At 38.1% G+C, this 18,279-nt stretch overlaps 1 protein-coding gene across 1 annotated transcript; it reads left to right on the top strand.

The window, feature by feature from the left end:
* Positions 1-7,540: 7,540 nt before the first annotated feature.
* On the top strand, positions 7,541-17,688 carry tubd1 (tubulin, delta 1). The gene is made up of 8 exons (XM_047390848.1): positions 7,541-7,798; positions 7,881-8,028; positions 8,788-9,004; positions 10,122-10,353; positions 10,785-10,949; positions 11,048-11,179; positions 16,613-16,796; positions 16,961-17,688. Exons 1-8 carry the CDS (start codon positions 7,648-7,650, stop codon positions 17,067-17,069), a joined length of 1,338 nt encoding a protein of 445 aa, XP_047246804.1. The 5' UTR covers positions 7,541-7,647; the 3' UTR covers positions 17,070-17,688.
* The last annotated feature ends 591 nt before the right edge of the window (positions 17,689-18,279 follow it).

Below are 18,279 nucleotides of genomic sequence, written 5' to 3'. Positions count from 1 at the left end.
TATACAGATGGGCCCAAGGATGATATACAGGTCCTTCTCAAAATATTATCATATTGTGATAAAGTTAATTATTTTCCATAATGTCATGATGAAAATTTAACATTCATATATTTTAGATTCATTGCACACTAACTGAAATATTTCAGGTCTTTTATTGTCTTAATACGGATGATTTTGGCATACAGCTCATGAAAACCCAAAATTCCTATCTCACAAAATTAGCATATCATTAAAAGGGTCTCTAAACGAGCTATGAACCTAATCATCTGAATCAACGAGTTAACTCTAAACACCTGCAAAAAATTCCTGAGGCCTTTAAAACTCCCAGCCTGGTTCATCACTCAAAACCCCAATCATGGGTAAGACTGCCGACCTGATTCCAATAGCTAAACCAGGAAAAGATAACACAACACCAGAAAATTATAGACCGATCGCATTAACATCAAATATTTGTAAAATAATGGAAAAAATGATTAATAATAGATTAACTTATTATTTAAATATTAATGGATATATATCTAGAAATCAAAATGGGTTTAGAAAAGGGAGAAGCACAAATGACTCTGCATTATGTTTAGAATATGAAATTAGGAGAGCACAAATAAACAAAGAAAATGTAGTAGCTGTATTTTTTGATATAGAAAAAGCTTATGACATGATGTGGGTTGAAGGATTATTAATTAAATTACATAAAATGGGTATTACTGGAAAAATGTATAACTGGATTAAAGATTTTTTATCAAATAGAACAATACAAGTAAGAATTGGTCAAGAATTGTCAGATAAATATATAATAGATAATGGTACTCCTCAAGGAAGTATTATAAGTCCGTTATTGTTTTCTATAATGATAAATGATGTATTTAAAAATATTGGTAAGGATGTCGGTTGCTCACTATTTGCAGATGATGGAGCTATATGGAAAAGGGGTCGTAATATCAAACTTATTGAAAAGAAAATACAGGATGAGATTATTAGAATAGAACAATGGTCAAATCAATGGGGATTTAAATTCTCAGTGGAAAAAACAAAAGTAATGGTGTTTACACAGAAAAGGAAAAGAGAAAATATCAAACTAAAATTATACAATCAAGTTTTAGAACAAGTAAAAAATATAAAATTTTTAGGTATATGGTTTGATGAAAAAATTATATGGAAAGTACATATAGAAAAAATCATAGATAAATGCAAAAAAATATTAAACATTATGAGATGTATGGCTGGTATTGATTGGGGAGCAGATCGAACATCATTAAAAAGAATTTATACAGGATTAATTAGATCAAATATTGATTATGGAAGTATAATTTATGGATCAGCAGCAAACACTCATCTTATAAAATTAGACAATATACAACATCAAGCTTTAAGAATTTGTACAGGAGCAATCAGAACCAGTCCAATAGCAGCACTTCAGGTAGAGATGGGAGAGATGCCATTAGATCTAAGAAGGAAACAGTTAGCTATAAATTACTGGATAAACTTACAAAGCAATAATCCGGATCATCCCACACGTGATATTTTAAAACCATGCTGGGAAAAAGAAAAAAACAAGTTAAGAGTTTTGGTTGGATTATCAATAATATAGCAGAAGAATTTCAAATATATGAAAAAGAAATAAGTTCAATGTTGCCTTTGCCAGTAGTACCACCGTGGCTGTTACCAGAAGCAGTGGTGGATATGGCATTGATGGAAAAGAAAAAGGATCCAAAATGTAGATTAGATTCAAGTATAATACAAGAATATATAAACAATTACTATCATTATGTCCAGATTTACACAGACGCATCAAAAACAGATGAAAAAATAGGAGTAGCATTTGTAATACCAGAATTTAAAATAAAAGTAGGAAAAAGAATTACAGATGGATTATCAGTATATTCAGGAGAATTATTAGCCATATTGTTAGCAGTGCAGTGGGTGGAGGATATAAAACCATTAAAAACAATCATTTGTTCAGACTCAAGTTCAGCATTATTAAGTTTAAAACATAATCATTCAGAGGGTAGACCAGACATTTTGTTGGAAATAAAACTTGCTTTATTTAGAATACAAAGAATGGGATTAATATTAGTGTTTTTATGGGTACCAGCACACGTAGGAGTTGGAGGGAATGAGAAGGCGGACAGGATGGCAAAGAAGGCAACACAAAACAACATTAGCTTTATAATAAATACAGGTCCTTCTCAAAATATTAGCATATTGTGATAAAGTTCATTATTTTCCATAATGTCGTGATGAAAATTTAACATTCATATATTTTAGATTCATTGCACACTAACTGAAATATTTCAGGTCTTTTATTGTCTTAATACAGATGATTTTGGCATACAGCTCATGAAAACCCAAAATTCCTATCTCACAAAATTAGCATATCATTAAAAGGGTCTCTAAACGAGCTATGAACCTAATCATCTGAATCAACGAGTTAACTCTAAACACCTGCAAAAGATTCCTGAGGCCTTTAAAACTCCCAGCCTGGTTCATCACTCAAAACCCCAATCATGGGTAAGACTGCCGACCTGACTGCTGTCCAGAAGGCCACTATTGACATCCTCAAGCGAGAGGGTAAGACACAGAAAGAAATTTCTGAACGAATAGGCTGTTCCCAGAGTGCTGTATCAAGGCACCTCAGTGGGAAGTCTGTGGGAAGGAAAAAGTGTGGCAGAAAACGCTGCACAACGAGAAGAGGTGACCGGACCCTGAGGAAGATTGTGGAGAAGGGCCGATTCCAGACCTTGGGGGACCTTCGGAAGCAGTGGACTGAGTCTGTAATAGAAACATCCAGAGCCACCGTGCACAGGCGTGTGCAGGAAATGGGCTACAGGTACCGCATTCCCCAGGTCAAGCCACTTTTGAACCAGAAACAGCGGCAGAAGCGCCTGACCTGGGCTACAGAGAAGCAGCACTGGACTGTTGCTCAGTGGTCCAAAGTACTTTTTTCGGATGAAAGCAAATTCTGCATGTCATTCGGAAATCAAGGTGCCAGAGTCTGGAGGAAGACTGGGGAGAAGGAAATGCCAAAATGCCAGAAGTCCAGTGTCAAGTACCCACAGTCAGTGATGGTCTGGGGTGCCGTGTCAGCTGCTGGTGTTGGTCCACTGTGTTTTATCAAGGGCAGGGTCAATGCAGCTAGCTATCAGGGGATTTTGGAGCACTTCATGCTTCCATCTGCTGAAAAGCTTTATGGAGATGAAGATTTCATTTTTCAGCAAGACCTGGCACCTGCTCACAGTGCCAAAACCACTGGTAAATGGTTTACTGACCATGGTATCACTGTGCTCAATTGGCTTGCCAACTCTCCTGACCTGAACCCCATAGAGAATCTGTGGGATATTGTGAAGAGAACGTTGAGAGACTCAAGACCCAACACTCTGGATGAGCTAAAGGCCGCTATCGAAGCATCCTGGGCCTCCATAAGACCTCAGCAGTGCCACAGGCTGATTGCCTCCATGCCACGCCGCATTGAAGCAGTCATTTCTGCAAAAGGATTCCCGACCAAGTATTGAGTGCATAACTGTACATGATTATTTGAAGGTTGACGTTTTTTGTATTAAAAACACTTTTCTTTTATTGGTCGGATGAAATATGCTAATTTTGTGAGATAGGAATTTTGGGTTTTCATGAGCTGTATGCCACAATCATCCGTATTAAGACAATAAAAGACCTGAAATATTTCAGTTAGTGTGCAATGAATCTAAAATATATGAATGTTAAATTTTCATCATTACATTATAGAAAATAATGAACTTTATCACAATATGCTAATATTTTGAGAAGGACCTGTATTAGTAGGTCAGAGGCAAGAAATATAATTAAACAGAGAATCAGGAAAGAATGGCAAAAAAGGTGGGATGAAGAAAAGAAAGGAAGATGGTTTTACAGAATCAACAAGATAGTAGGAGAAGTAAGAACTGGAAGAAGGAGTAGAAAAGAGGAAAGATTAATTACAAGATTAAGACTAGGACATACAGGACTTAATTCTACATTGTTCAAGATAAAGAAACATAATACAGGAAAATGTGATTATTGTGGAGAGGAGGAAACAATAGAACATGTAATATTGAAGTGTCAGAAATATGAACAAGAAAGAACAATTTTAAGGAGAGAATTTGTAGGTATTAAAGAAAATTTTATATTGAGAGATACTTTGCAAAGAAGTTTAGGTAGCAAACATATTCAAATTATAATTAGATTTTTCAAAAGCACTAAATTAATAAATAAAATTTGATTGTTGTAATAGTAAATAAGATTTAAAACTATGAAGAACCACACTCCATACCAGTCGGTGGCGGTAATGCACATCTTCAAGTTATTTGCCAACTGCCAAAAAATAACACAGAAGAAGAAGAAGAAGACTGCCGACCTGACTGCTGTCCAGAAGGCCACTATTGACACCCTCAAGCAAGAGGGTAAGACACAGAAAGACATTTCTGAACGAATAGGCTGTTCCCAGAGTGCTGTATCAAGGCACCTCAGTGGGAAGTCTGTAGGAAGGAAAAAGTGTGGCAGAAAACGCTGCACAACGAGAAGAGGTGACCGGACCCTGAGGAAGATTGTGGAGAAGGGCCGATTCCAGACCTTGGGGGACCTGCGGAAGCAGTGGACTGAGTCTGGAGTAGAAACATCCAGAACCACCGTGCACAGGCGTGTGCAGGAAATGGGCTACAGGTGCCACATTCCCCAGGTCAAGCCACTTTTGAACCAGAAACAGCGGCAGAAGCGCCTGACCTGGGCTACAGAGAAGCAGCACTGGACTGTTGCTCAGTGGTCCAAAGTACTTTTTTCGGATGAAAGCAAATTCTGCATGTCATTCGGAAATCAAGGTGCCAGAGTCTGGAGGAAGACTGGGGAGAAGGAAATGCCAAAATGCCAGAAGTCCAGTGTCAAGTACCCACAGTCAGTGATGGTCTGCTGCTGGTGTTGGTCCACTGTGTTTTATCAAGGGCAGGGTCAATGCAGCTAGCTATCAGGAGATTTTGGAGCACTTCATGCTTCCATCTGCTGAAAAGCTTTATGGAGATGAAGATTTCATTTTTCAGCACGACCTGGCACCTGCTCACAGTGCCAAAACCACTGGTAAATGGTTTACTGACCATGGTATCACTGTGCTCAATTGGCCTGCCAACTCTCCTGACCTGAACCCCATAGAGAATCTGTGGGATATTGTGAAGAGAACGTTGAGAGACTCAAGACCCAACACTCTGGATGAGCTAAAGGCCGCTATCGAAGCATCCTGGGCCTCCATAAGACCTCAGCAGTGCCACAGGCTGATTGCCTCCATGCCACGCCGCATTGAAGCAGTCATTTCTGCAAAAGGATTCCTGACCAAGTATTGAGTGCATAACTGTACATGATTATTTGAAGGTTGACGTTTTTTGTATTAAAAACACTTTTCTTTTATTGGTTGGATGAAATATGGTAATTTTGTGAGATAGGAATTTTGGGTTTTCATGAGCTGTATGCCAAAATCATCCGTATTAAGACAATAAAAGACCTGAAATATTTCAGTTAGTGTGCAATGAATCTAAAATATATTAATGTTACATTTTCATCATTACATTATAGAAAATAATGAACTTTATCACAATATGCTAATTTTTTGAGAAGGACCTGTATATATAGAGGCAAGTAGAGAAGCAATATTTATATATATCATCTATATATATATATAGAGAGAGAGAGAGTTGTGCTTTTAGCTCTTACTATCAGGAATTTATATGTATGTTATATCTAACACCGCATTTATATAACGAGACATTTGCACAGAGAGTCGGTCATAGATGTATCTCTTTTAGTTTGGCTAATGTGGCTTTTAGCGACAGGGAGAAATGTTGTGAACTCTCCATATCTCGCAAGAAAACAGTTTGCAGATGGCATGTTTTTGGTGAAGTCGAGGGCCCAGATGATACTTCTCCTCCTCCTTTCTGACGTGTCAGCTTGTTGGATAGGAAAAGTTTTCTTTCCCGAAAGTCCACAAACAGCAGATAATTAACGGTCTACACATAATTGCCAGATGGCGCCATAATAGACTTTATTTGTAAAGACACCTCATCTAACCTTTTTGAGATGTGTCGCACACAGAATTAAAGGAAAACATCATCGGTCGCCTTTTCAAATTAAACAATAGCAGAACATGAAACTTGTAATGGCAAATAAATATCATTCTATTCGAATTTAAAAAGAGAATTTGAATTCAAAATATACCATTCCATAAATTATCACCGTAATTTACTGCATGTGTAATCAAAGCTTTAACTTTTCATAAAGGTAATGATTCTGCATTCTAAATTTTGTCATCTGGAAATAAATAATAATCTGTCTCTTTATGGTCTAAATCTGTAGGAAATCAAACAAGTGACACTGTGTCTGGCCTGAAAGGAGAGCAGTGTCACATCTTGGGGGTCCTAATAAGGTCCGAGAGGCATTTGAAATATATTTGCAGGTGTTTATAATTACATTGTGTCTAGTCATTATCCGAGTAACTATTATATAAAATTGCTTTTCAAATAGCCACATAATTTAACATTTGCTAAACAATAAAGTCCCTATTAGGAACAACAATCTCGCTAAAATAGAAGTGTATAAAAGCTAGAAAGGTAAAGTAAAACTTTCATTATAAAAGAAAGAAACAGAATAAATACAAAAAACAAACCTAAATGATACATTATTAAAACACAGGAAGAACATGTTACAAAACTAGATCTAACAAACTGCCTTGGCGAGCAGAGTAAAACAGAAACAGGTCTTTCATTTTTAGGAGACCCTTAAAGGTTGGATAAGAATGAAGGAAGAGTATAAAGGTTTGTGTTGCTGTGAATCTTATTCCCAAGATAGATTCCAAAGATAAATAAACATACTAGAAATATCTTAAACGTTTAAAAAAATGAATATTTCTAATGAAATTTCTAACTAACAGAAACTGTTTTCTTAATTCCAATTTAGATGAACGATATTCCAAATACTTAAAAAAGTTATAAAAAAAAGTGTCAAAAGCACTGTATATTTCGACAGTCATCTAAAAATCATTATTCCCCTGGCAGTAATTTAATTCCTTACATTCACACAATGTAAGGAATAAATATATATATATATATATGATCGGAACATTTCAAAATCTTCATTCTGGATCGGTAAAATGTTTATTTTAGACAGGAAGAAAGCCCCATTGGACATTACACATTTTGACTATAACGGTTTGAAATATGGATATTGCCTTTGATTGAATGATACATTTATCTTCCACATTTGGTCAATGAATTTTCCCCACAGAGTCCCCTTTGTTTCTATATGAGGACGGCTGTAATCACAGAAAGAGGCTACACTGTCATAATTTGCCAAAAAAACAAACAACAAAAAATGATCTGGTCAAGACCAAAGGAGACTGGTTAATGGTTAAGCACACGCTCGATAATACAATACTTTTTCAATCAAACACGCAGCAGTTTACAAAACTCCAAACGCCGAGTTCGTCCTTCAAATGGATTTAAACTTGTGGAGCTGGAATTTTATTTTGAAACCTTTGGCAGTTATAGCCGGAAATGACGTTTCGACGTTGAGCGCCGCTTCCAAACTTCCCAAACATGCAACCGGAGCCATAAGGCCTGATTCGGTGATGTAGACATCTCCCAGGGATGATCGTGGGCCATGTCTGTGGTCACAGTTCAGCTCGGTCAGTGCGGTAACCAGGTGGGACGGGAGCTGTTTGACGTCATGTGCAGCGACGCTCAGGACGCCGGGAGGAAGACGCACAGCACGGCCGGCTGGGAGCGCTTCTTCCGCCAGACCACGCAGGGAGGTAAACAAGCTTCTGAGAGGATTTTACCACGGATGAATGCTGTCGTGTGGCCTGCATATTTTATATCGTTTGTGTGTCCCAGACTTAGAAGCCAGGGCCGTGCTGATTGATATGGAGCCCAAAGTGATCAACCACAGCATGAGCAGGGCTGCAAAGTCTGGCAGGTGGAGGTATGGAGAGACTTCCCACTTCAGCCAGAAACAGGGCTCTGGAAACAACTGGGCCAATGGGTGAGATGTTAACCCACTCAAATGCACTGAAAGATCATACAGTCAATCATTGCAACCGAATTCACACCACCTGAACATTTCCACGTTTAAAAAACAAACCTCAAGGAAATCACTGGGATTTTATGATGGACCAAAATCCCAGTGCATCATTGTGAAAATAATACATGGTTTTATATTTATTTGTATTAATAAACTGCTATAATAAACTGCCGAAATTGGGGTGTGCGTTTGTATTCAGCCCCCCAGAGTCAATGCCTTGTAGAAATGCCTCCCACTTATTTGCAAAGTAGCTCAAACTCAGTTAGACTGAATAGAGACCGTCTGTGAACATCGGTTTTCAACTTTTACCACAGATTCCATTTGCATTTGGGTCTGGAGTTTCACAGCCATTCTAACATAAGTATGCTTCGATATAACCATTTTATTGTAGCTCTGGCCGTATGTTTAGGGTTGTTGTCCTGCTGGAAGATAAACCTCAGCCTCAGTCTCAGGTCTTTTGCAGCTTCTAACAGCTTTTCCTACAGTATTTTCCTGTATTTAGTTTGATCCCCTCAACTCTGAGCAGCTTTCCTGTCCCTAATGAAGAAAAGCATCCCCACAGCATGATGCTAAATTATGACGGCTACTTTTAAATGCACATACGTTTGTGGTTAAATGTGAAAAAAAGGGACAATGTATAATGGGTGTAAGACATTATAGTTGGACCTCTATTCTGAGTCAAGAGGAGGATTTCCCATCATGCATTTATCATCCATCCAGGTATTGCGTCCATGGCCCTGGTCACAGAGACGCGGTGGAGGAGCTGGTGAGGAGGGAGGTGGAGCACTGTGACATGCTGGCAGGGTTTATTCCCATGATGAGTGTTGCAGGGGGGACAGGGTCAGGAGTCGGTACCTTTGTCACTCAGTGCCTCAGAGACATCTACCCATCAGCTTTTGTCCTCAACCACCTCACCTGGCCATATGGGACTGGGGAGGTAAGAACGGATTATTTTACATATTTCATGTAGAAGCACAAGGGTTAGTTTTATCAGTAAATTTAGCATATTTATGTGAAGAGTCAATATTTAGTGTAGGCCCCTACTTCCTTATACCTTTTGTAATTCACTCTGACCTGCTGGATGTTAACTTTAGGGTCAAATCCTGACTGATAATAACCAATTCCTCTCCTTTAAGTGCTTGGAGTTAATAATCATTTCCTGGCTTCTGTTTTTCACGTCCTGTTTGCAAGTTGATCACAGGTTCCCAAATGGAGTTGAGGCCTGGGGAGTTTTCTGACCCTAACTGTTTATTATAGGACAGAATTTAAATGAAGCTAGCTGATCATTTGTGCAGTCGGTGTCATTTGGGCAAACGGTCAGTGAAAATGTTTCGTTTTATACAACAAACCTGTCTGGCTGGTGTGCCTCTATGCAATGTGTTATTCTGATCACTTTTCACCATAATCTAAAACAGTGTTTAACGTAAGTAGGGATAAAACAATTAATCGGATTAATTGATCATTTTAATAATGGTCAACTAATTTAGTAATCGAATAATCGTTAACTGGAGTATACAGACTCTAAAACATGCCTTTTGCTGAAAGAACAACCCTCTCAGATCAGTAGTTAAGCTAAAACTGTACAGAAGTATACATTTTGCATTTGAGATGAAAACCCTTCTTGGGCTGTAAATATGCTCCATTCAGAACTCCTCAAGTGGGATAGTTTTAGCTTCACCTGGATCAAATTCTTTGAAAAATCTCCTGTTAGGCATATTTGATTATTAATCAGTTATTTGAAAAAATAGTTATTCAATTAGCAAAATAGTTGTTAGTTGCAGCCATAAATGTAAGCACAAAACAATGAAGATCCAAAGTTTGCAAAACACCATGAATGTGGTATTTCAGAATACAATAATCCTTTATTTTTCCCTAAGTGGCATGGATACATACGTTGTTTGAAATTTAAAAATCCTAAACAAAAACTACAATAAACAAGAATACAAACTAGAAAAACTATGCAGTGGGGAAATTTGTAGGAAATTGAAATCGTAACATCTCCATCCATTGTGGTGTCTTTCACGCAGCCATCTCTCTGCACCTCATCCTTCCAGGTGATCGTTCAGAACTATAACTCGGTGCTGACGCTGGCACACCTCTACCAGCTGTCAGATGCTATCCTGGTGCACGAGAACGACATCGTGCACAGGATCTGCAGTCAGCTGCTGAAGATCAAGCAGATCTCTTTCAGTGACATCAACAGGGTCATTGCTCACCAGCTGGGTGGGGTCCTGCAGCCCGCGCTCACCCCCGACTCCTGTGGAGCCTACAGCAGGAATCCTCTTGGTAAGAGCAGAACGCTCAGGGTTCGTATTCAGCCTGAAACGGCATAGTATTGGATTTCAGTATTTATCATGTCTGGTATGTAAGTGGTGAAATAGAGAGTAGTAGTAAAAATGTAATTACAGATAATTTCCTATTCTGTTGTCTATTTTCCATCCTTCCATATTTCATATTTAGATCTACTCCCTGTAAATGTATATACTATAAAATCAATATTTTTTTATATTTTAAAATAAATGTTAATCACTAAGGACTCTGGAAAGTTGGGTTTGGAAGAGGAAGGAATTTTACACGCCTAATGCTTAAGAAACCTGAACTCTTTTCTCAGTTATAGTTCTGCAAAATGAAACAAATTTTGCTAAATAGTTTTTTTTAAATCCTGTGTAAATTGTACCACAAGCCTCTTGTAACTCTTTGTGACTGTTGTTTCTCAGGTGAACTGGTCGGCGCTCTCGCTTGCCACCCGGAGTATAAGCTGCTCAGTGTGAGCACCATCCCTCAGATGGCCAGCTCCTCCATAGCCTTCAGTACGTTCAGCTGGCCGGCGCTGCTCAAACACCTGCGACAGATGCTCATCTCCAACACCAAGATGGAAGAAGGCAAGTTTGGTCCAAAAAAGATTTCTGGCTAGTTCATACATTGATAGTAGTATCAGAAATAATCCAGATGACTGAGTTCAAAAAAGTTGTTGTGTTAGGTATAGACTGGCAGGTGCGTCCACCTCCAGCCTCAGCGGGGCGGACCAAGACTCTCACAGCTGGCAGCTTCAACACCTCACTGGCCAACCTGCTCATCCTGAGGGGGAAGGACGTCTACAGTGCAGAGACCGGTCAGAGAAAGATGGTTGAATTTGATGCAATTTAAAAATGGATTGACTGTGAATAATTTTGTGTTGGACTTTACTCTGTGCCTTGCAAAATTATTCATACCCTTTGAAACTTCAAAAACTCTGTCATGTTATAAGTGCAAATCTGAGAAGTGTGGCGTCCATGAATTCAGCCCCATTATCTCTGAGACTCCTAAATAAAATCTAGTGCAACCAACTGGCTTCAGAAGTCATCTAATTTGTAAATATTCCATCTGTGTGAAAGCCATGGTTTGAAGAGGAAACCTATTTGCATTCTGCCACAAAACCACACAAGAAACAAAGTAAACATCTGGTAGGTGGTCTGGTCAGGGGAGACGAAAATTCAACTTTTTTCCTACATGCAAAAACGGTATATGTGGTGGAAACCTGCCAATTCACATCTCCTTGGAAACTCTATCTCCCAAAAATGATGGTGGCATCATAAACATAGAGCCAGAGCTACAGCGCAAAGGTTTTGGTCAAAGCACGTTCCTGTGTTAAAATGGTCCAGTCAAAGTCCGAACATAAATCCAATTGAGAATCTTTGGTAAGATTTGAAAACTGATGTTCACAGATGCTGTCCGTTCAGTCTGTTTGAGCTTGAGCAGTTTTGCAAAGAAGAATGGCTAAACATTTTTCATCAAGATGTGCAAAGCCGGTAGAGAAATAACCCAAAGACTAAAAATAAGGCAATTATTTGAGCTGGGTTTCATTTAGGGCAGTGGTCAGCAACCTTAACAATCCAAAGAGCCAATCTTGCTTTCCTTTCCTTCCCTCTTAATAAGGTTTCTCTGGAGCTGCCAACTTTCTCGAACCCTAAAAAGCAAAGATAAATGTTTTTTTGTTAAATTTTAGAATCTGCAATTCATTTCAATTTTATTTCTTGGTTTTCTTAAAGGAAAATATAAGGTTTTTGTGAAAACAAGACTGAAAGTGTACATTTGTGAGTAGGAGACAAATGGAGTCCTTCCATTATTCATCAAAACTGTGCCTATCTTGTGGCTTCATACTCATTTCATCTGCATTTTCTTTGAGGGATCTCACATACAGAATAACTAGGGGAATTGACAAACACCCGTATGTCAGTATTACATTTCCCTTTTGATTCATTCCCATATTCCTTAAAGAGCTATAAATCTTTACTATCTTCCTCATGATTACGCTGTAAATTTATTTTTCTCTCTCGGTGGAGACGGACAGGCTTTACAATAGCCTGTCTGTCTTTACAGTGTAAAAAAGACAGTGAGTCCATTTGTGTTTGCGAAAGCCTGTGGGCAGCGTGGAATTGCCTGGCCCAGTCTCAGTGCCAAGCATATTGATGGCACCGAACCACAATTCAGGACATATACCTTGGCAGAAAGTTTCATGTATTTTTCTCTCTGTGTGTCTGCGCGTGACCTTGTGTAGTCGTAAACTGATGTGAAAGAATCCCTGGATTGATTTTCTGATCTCAATCAAACCACAAGATCTTCGTTATTTCTCTCTGGTGGGCAACACAATGATGTGATAGTAGATTTAGGTAGGAATTCTCAAAAGTGAAAAGGGAATAAAAAAAAAGCATCTCTATTTGCATCCCTAGGCATGGATAAAAACCAAGAAAATGGTAGTTTTCCCTATAATGTCAGATGAGAAACATTTTGATTTTCTAAATCTCTAACTGGGGAGAAGTTTGTGAGGATTTTAGGTAAATATGAGGACTGGTAGCATCTTGTGGTAAAATCTAAAAAGCCCATTGTCATCTAAAATCTGCAGCCTGCTGCGCGTCTTTCCGTTTTTGACAATCACTTTTCAAATTAAACTTGCATCAAAGTTGTGCTGTTGTGAAAGCACTTGCTTTGTTTCTCACGATACAAGACGAGGTGTGTAAAGGTGCCCTCAGAAGCTGAACAGCCTGACTCAAAACATATTATGTAAAAGTCATGAAAGATTATAATTAAACTGCCATGGAGATAGTTTCGATTTTTGTTATAAAACGAACTTCTGGGCTAACTTTGATAGTGACTGCAGAGCAGTTAATAATGAAGGTAAAAAAAAAAAAAAATGCATGGAAAAATAAGCCTATATTTAAGCTTATTTGAATGCTTACATCAAATGTTTAAAGCTTTGGAGCTAATCTTCTGAAATAAGAAGAAATGATTAAATGTCACAGCTGTTCCTTTTAAATATACAGAATCTGCTTCATAAGTTAGTAAGACTGAAAATTTATTTTAAAAAGAAATTAGTCATTTACCTAGTTAGTGTAGTGTATTACATTATTTTTGCCTCGTTGCAGTGATTTCTTTTTTTAGTTGTTAAATTTGTTTAGCTCTTTTTGGCTCCATGTAATTTGGATTTAATTTGTTTTAAATGTTTTAAACAAAACTACGTTATTGCAAACCTATGCAAGTGAAAAATATGTGTGCTTATTTGTGCTAAAATTTAAGCATGGAGGGATATTAAAGTAGTAGATAGAAGTAGATATTAAAGATATTAAGTAAGAAATATAAAATCATAAACTCTTTGGTAAAAATGATCCTTTTGACCCTTCTGAATTTTTGAGATCTACAGACTGAGAGCAAACAAGGTCATACACAGGGAGTCTGAGAAATAGCATTGTAACTGAATATTTATCACCAGGCATGCATCGCTTGTCCTAACCTTACTCAGATTAGCTCAGAGTCTATTCAATGATTTTTCACACCACTGGTCCATGGTGGGTATTGAATATCAATTATGATGCCCAGAAACTACACTAAATGTGGAGTTTCAACTTAACATTTTTTTTGGCAGTAATCAGCATTAACTCTAAATGCACTGACTTTTAATTGTTTGGAGAGCAAAAATCCGATGTGAATCCCCTCCTGTAGTTCTCTGGCTGCAGATGCTTTCCTTTTTTAAAGAAAATGGGTGATAAACATGGAAACATCCACTGCCCCCAGGGTTTGCTAAAAGGAAGCTGCACGTGAGCTAACACATGAACATGTAACTAAGAGGAAACCCATACATAAAACAACCCCCATCTCAGTCATTACACTTAACTAAGGAGGACTGTTTAGCAGTGACGTGCAGTCAGGGAAGGTAGTGCCTCACCTGCTAGCATCATGAGAAGTAGAATGCTAGCAATGATTAGAGAAAATCAATTTGTCCACTTTTCTGTTCTATAAATGTGTTTCAAATTTGTTATGGTCAAAATTGATGAATTGTACAACTGAAAATATACAGGTCCTTCTCAAAATATTAGCATATTGTGATAAAGTTAATTATTTTCCATAATGTCATGCTGAAAATTTAACATTCATATATTTTAGATTCATTGCACACTAACTGAAATATTTCAGGTCTTTTATTGTCTTAATACGGATAATTTTGGCATACAGCTCATGAAAACCCAAAATTCCTATCTCACAAAATTAGCATATTTCATCCAACCAATAAAAGAAAAGTGTTTTTAATACAAAAAAACGTCAACCTTCAAATAATCATGTACAGTTATGCACTCAATACTTGGTCGGGAATCCTTTTGCAGAAATGACTGCTTCAATGCGGCGTGGCATGGAGGCAATCAGCCTGTGGCACTGCTGAGGTCTTATGGAGGCCCAGGATGCTTCGATAGCGGCCTTTAGCTCATCCAGAGTGTTGGGTCTTGAGTCTCTCAATGTTCTCTTCACAATATCCCACAGATTCTCTATGGGGTTCAGGTCAGGAGAGTTGGCAGGCCAATTGAGCACAGTGATACCATGGTTAGTAAACCATTTACCAGTGGTTTTGGCACTGTGAGCAGGTGCCAGGTCGTGCTGAAAAATGAAATCTTCATCTCCAGAAAGCTTTTCAGCAGATGGAAGCATGAAGTGCTCCAAAATCTCCTGATAGCTAGCTGCATTGACCCTGCCCTTGATAAAACACAGTGGACCAACACCAGCAGCTGACACGGCACCCCAGACCATCACTGACTGTGGGTACTTGACACTGGACTTCTGGCATTTTGGCATTTCCTTCTCCCCAGTCTTCCTCCAGACTCTGGCACCTTGATTTCCGAATGACATGCAGAATTTGCTTTCATCCGAAAAAAGTACTTTGGACCACTGAGCAACAGTCCAGTGCTGCTTCTCTGTAGCCCAGGTCAGGCGCTTCTGCCGCTGTTTCTGGTTCAAAAGTGGCTTGACCTGGGGAATGCGGCACCTGTAGCCCATTTCCTGCACACGCCTGTGCACGGTGGCTCTGGATGTTTCTACTCCAGACTCAGTCCACTGCTTCCGCAGGTCCCCCAAGGTCTGGAATCTGCCCTTCTCCACAATCTTCCTCAGGGTCCGGTCACCTCTTTTCGTTGTGCAGCGTTTTCTGCCACACTTTTTCCTTTCCACAGACTTCCCACTGAGGTGCCTTGATACAGCACTCTGGGAACAGCCTATTCGTTCAGAAATCTCTTTCTGTGTCTTACCCTCTTGCTTGAGGGTGTCAATAGTGGCCTTCTGGACAGCAGTCAGGTCGGCAGTCTTACCCATGATTGGGGTTTTGAGTAACTCGTTGATTCAGATGATTAGGTTCATAGCTCGTTTAGAGACCCTTTTAATGATATGCTAATTTTGTGAGATAGGAATTTTGGGTTTTCATGAGCTGTATGCCAAAATCATCCGTATTGAGACAATAAAAGACCTGAAATATTTCAGTTAGTGTGCAATGAATCTAAAATATATGAATGTTAAATTTTCATCATGACATTATGGAAAATAATGAACTTCATCACAATATGCTAATTTTTTGAGAAGGACCTGTACAGTGGCTTGTAAAAGTATTCATTCCCCTTGAACCTTTCCACATATTGTCACATTACAACCACAAACATAAATATATGTTTTTGGAATTTTATGTGAAAGACCAACACAAAGTGGTATACGATTGTGAAGTGGAACGAAAATTAGACATGTTTTCTTTTTAGTTTTTACAAATAAAAAAATGAAAATGGCATTGTGCAAAAGTATTCAATGCAAAAAACAGCTGCAAGTCTTTTTGGGTATGACTATCATAGTTAGCCCACTTAAATAACCATATTACTTTGCAGTCTAATAACTTTAAAGGTTTCTTGTATCATTTGGGTGCATAAATTGCATAAATTACACTAAATTTTCAAAACATATAGTGTAAAAACAGATAGGTGGGCTATTTAAACTAGCTTCTCCTATTACATTTTATTTTTAGTTGGTTATTAAGGGCCACTGTGGAAGTGGTTGTGGATTTTCAGATTGTAGACCCCTGATTTGAGAGTAAGAGGGGTTTTCCCATCACAGTTGCCACTTTGTGTTCTCCCACATAAAATCCATGGAAGTTTATAGCTGTAACTTTTTGAAATGTGAAGGGTTTGGAATACTTTTACACACGACTGTATCAAGAAGTGTCAAGAAAGTCTCTCATAGCTGTGAATTTTGTTTCTATCCCCAGGTGGCTTTGGAGACTCAGCCATTTACACATCATGGCTCCCACCAGATGAAGCGTTTAGCCTGTGGAAATCCCCCGTTCCTTTCAATAAGTATGAGAAGTCTGCCACGCTGGTTAGTAACAGCCAGGCTCTGCTCAGACCTTTGGATGACATGGTGAGGAAAGCCTGGAACATGTTTGCTTCCAGGTGAGTCAGTCCTGCAGGAAAGTGGCTCCAAACAGTCTTAACTGAACAAAAGGTTCTCTGTGAACATAAACACGAGTTTCATCATTTCTATTCAGTGCAAAAACAGTATGGTTTATGATCAGTTGAATTTTTTAATCTGGATTTTTTTGTGTTTTTTGCTGCAGGGCTTACATCCATCAGTATGTTAAATTTGGGATATCGGAGGAGGATTTCCTCGACAGCTTCACATCTCTTGAGCAGGTCATCTCCAGCTACACCCAACTTCCGTGCTAGCAGTGAGAGAGGCTCTCAAGCACCTCCATGATCTATATCATTTATTTTGGTTGATGCTTATGCTTTTTAAAAACTAATATGACATTCTTCAGGATGCAAGTTCTTTTCACCCATAGTGGGAATATGTGTATTTTGTCCTGCTGGGAACACTGTTGGGAGTCATTTCTTCATACAATCATAGCTAGTTTTCAAATGGACTGAAATGTTTTTGGTTTTTTTCACACACTTTACTGCTTTTGTGCTGTTGACTCTTGTCAGATGTTTCTATTGTATTCTTACATCTAGAAACGTCCCACAAATTAAATTTTTTGTATGGAAAAGCACATTCATTTAATGCAATTTTTCAATATTTAAAATGGTGACCTTTTATTTTTAAAGACTTATACTGATACTGGATATCAGCTTCTGGTCCAAATGGTGACCCATTCTAGGTTCATCAGTTAGGATTGTTGCTTAGTTAGGATCTAGTATCCTGGACATGGAGGTAAGCCTCACCACAAAAAATAACTTCCCCCCATTTATCTGCAGGTCAGCCCTCCTTCCTACAGAATGTCTCAGTCCAGCTAAATAAAACTTGTTTACAGCTGCAAATGTAACATGACCTTGTGAAAAAGATTTTTTAAAACACGTCTACTGCAGGAAATTTGTTGTCAATTCTGAAGAACCACCATTTTTCCCTATCATTAGATTTTAAAATAAAGAAAAATATACTTTTGCAAAAAGAGGATGGATATGTTTTCTCTATAGGATGTTAATATTTGTGGGAAATGATGTAAAATGAAAAAGTACAGTTTCCAACCTAATGACAAGAAAAACTAAATATATTACAGGTACATTTAGTGTCATTCTGTTGTGGAAATTCTATGCAATTATTTCATTAAAAAGAAAGAAAACCTGCATTATATCTATATTTAAAAGCAGTGGGTTCTTTATCATTTTTAGCCAGTTATTAATAGCCAATACATTAATAATACATCTGTCATGATAGGCATGTGGTCCAACCATGACGCCATTGAAATAATGCCAATAGGTCAATTTGCACACACTGCAAGTGACTGGCAATTTTATTTTTAATATATGACTTTGCAGTTAACTTTATTTCATCTGATCACTTTTCATGGCAAAGAATCAATGCCAATTGTCACCATGAAAACTGAAGCAGTGAGATTTGTTTCTACTAATTTTAGTCTTCAGCTGTATAATTAGCTTT

Source organism: Girardinichthys multiradiatus, chromosome 18 (assembly GCF_021462225.1).
Source record: "Girardinichthys multiradiatus isolate DD_20200921_A chromosome 18, DD_fGirMul_XY1, whole genome shotgun sequence".
In the NCBI taxonomy this organism is placed as follows: domain Eukaryota; kingdom Metazoa; phylum Chordata; class Actinopteri; order Cyprinodontiformes; family Goodeidae; genus Girardinichthys; species Girardinichthys multiradiatus.
The sequence above is the reverse complement of the archived record's forward strand: the minus strand, read 5'-3'. Positions and strand labels throughout refer to the sequence as shown.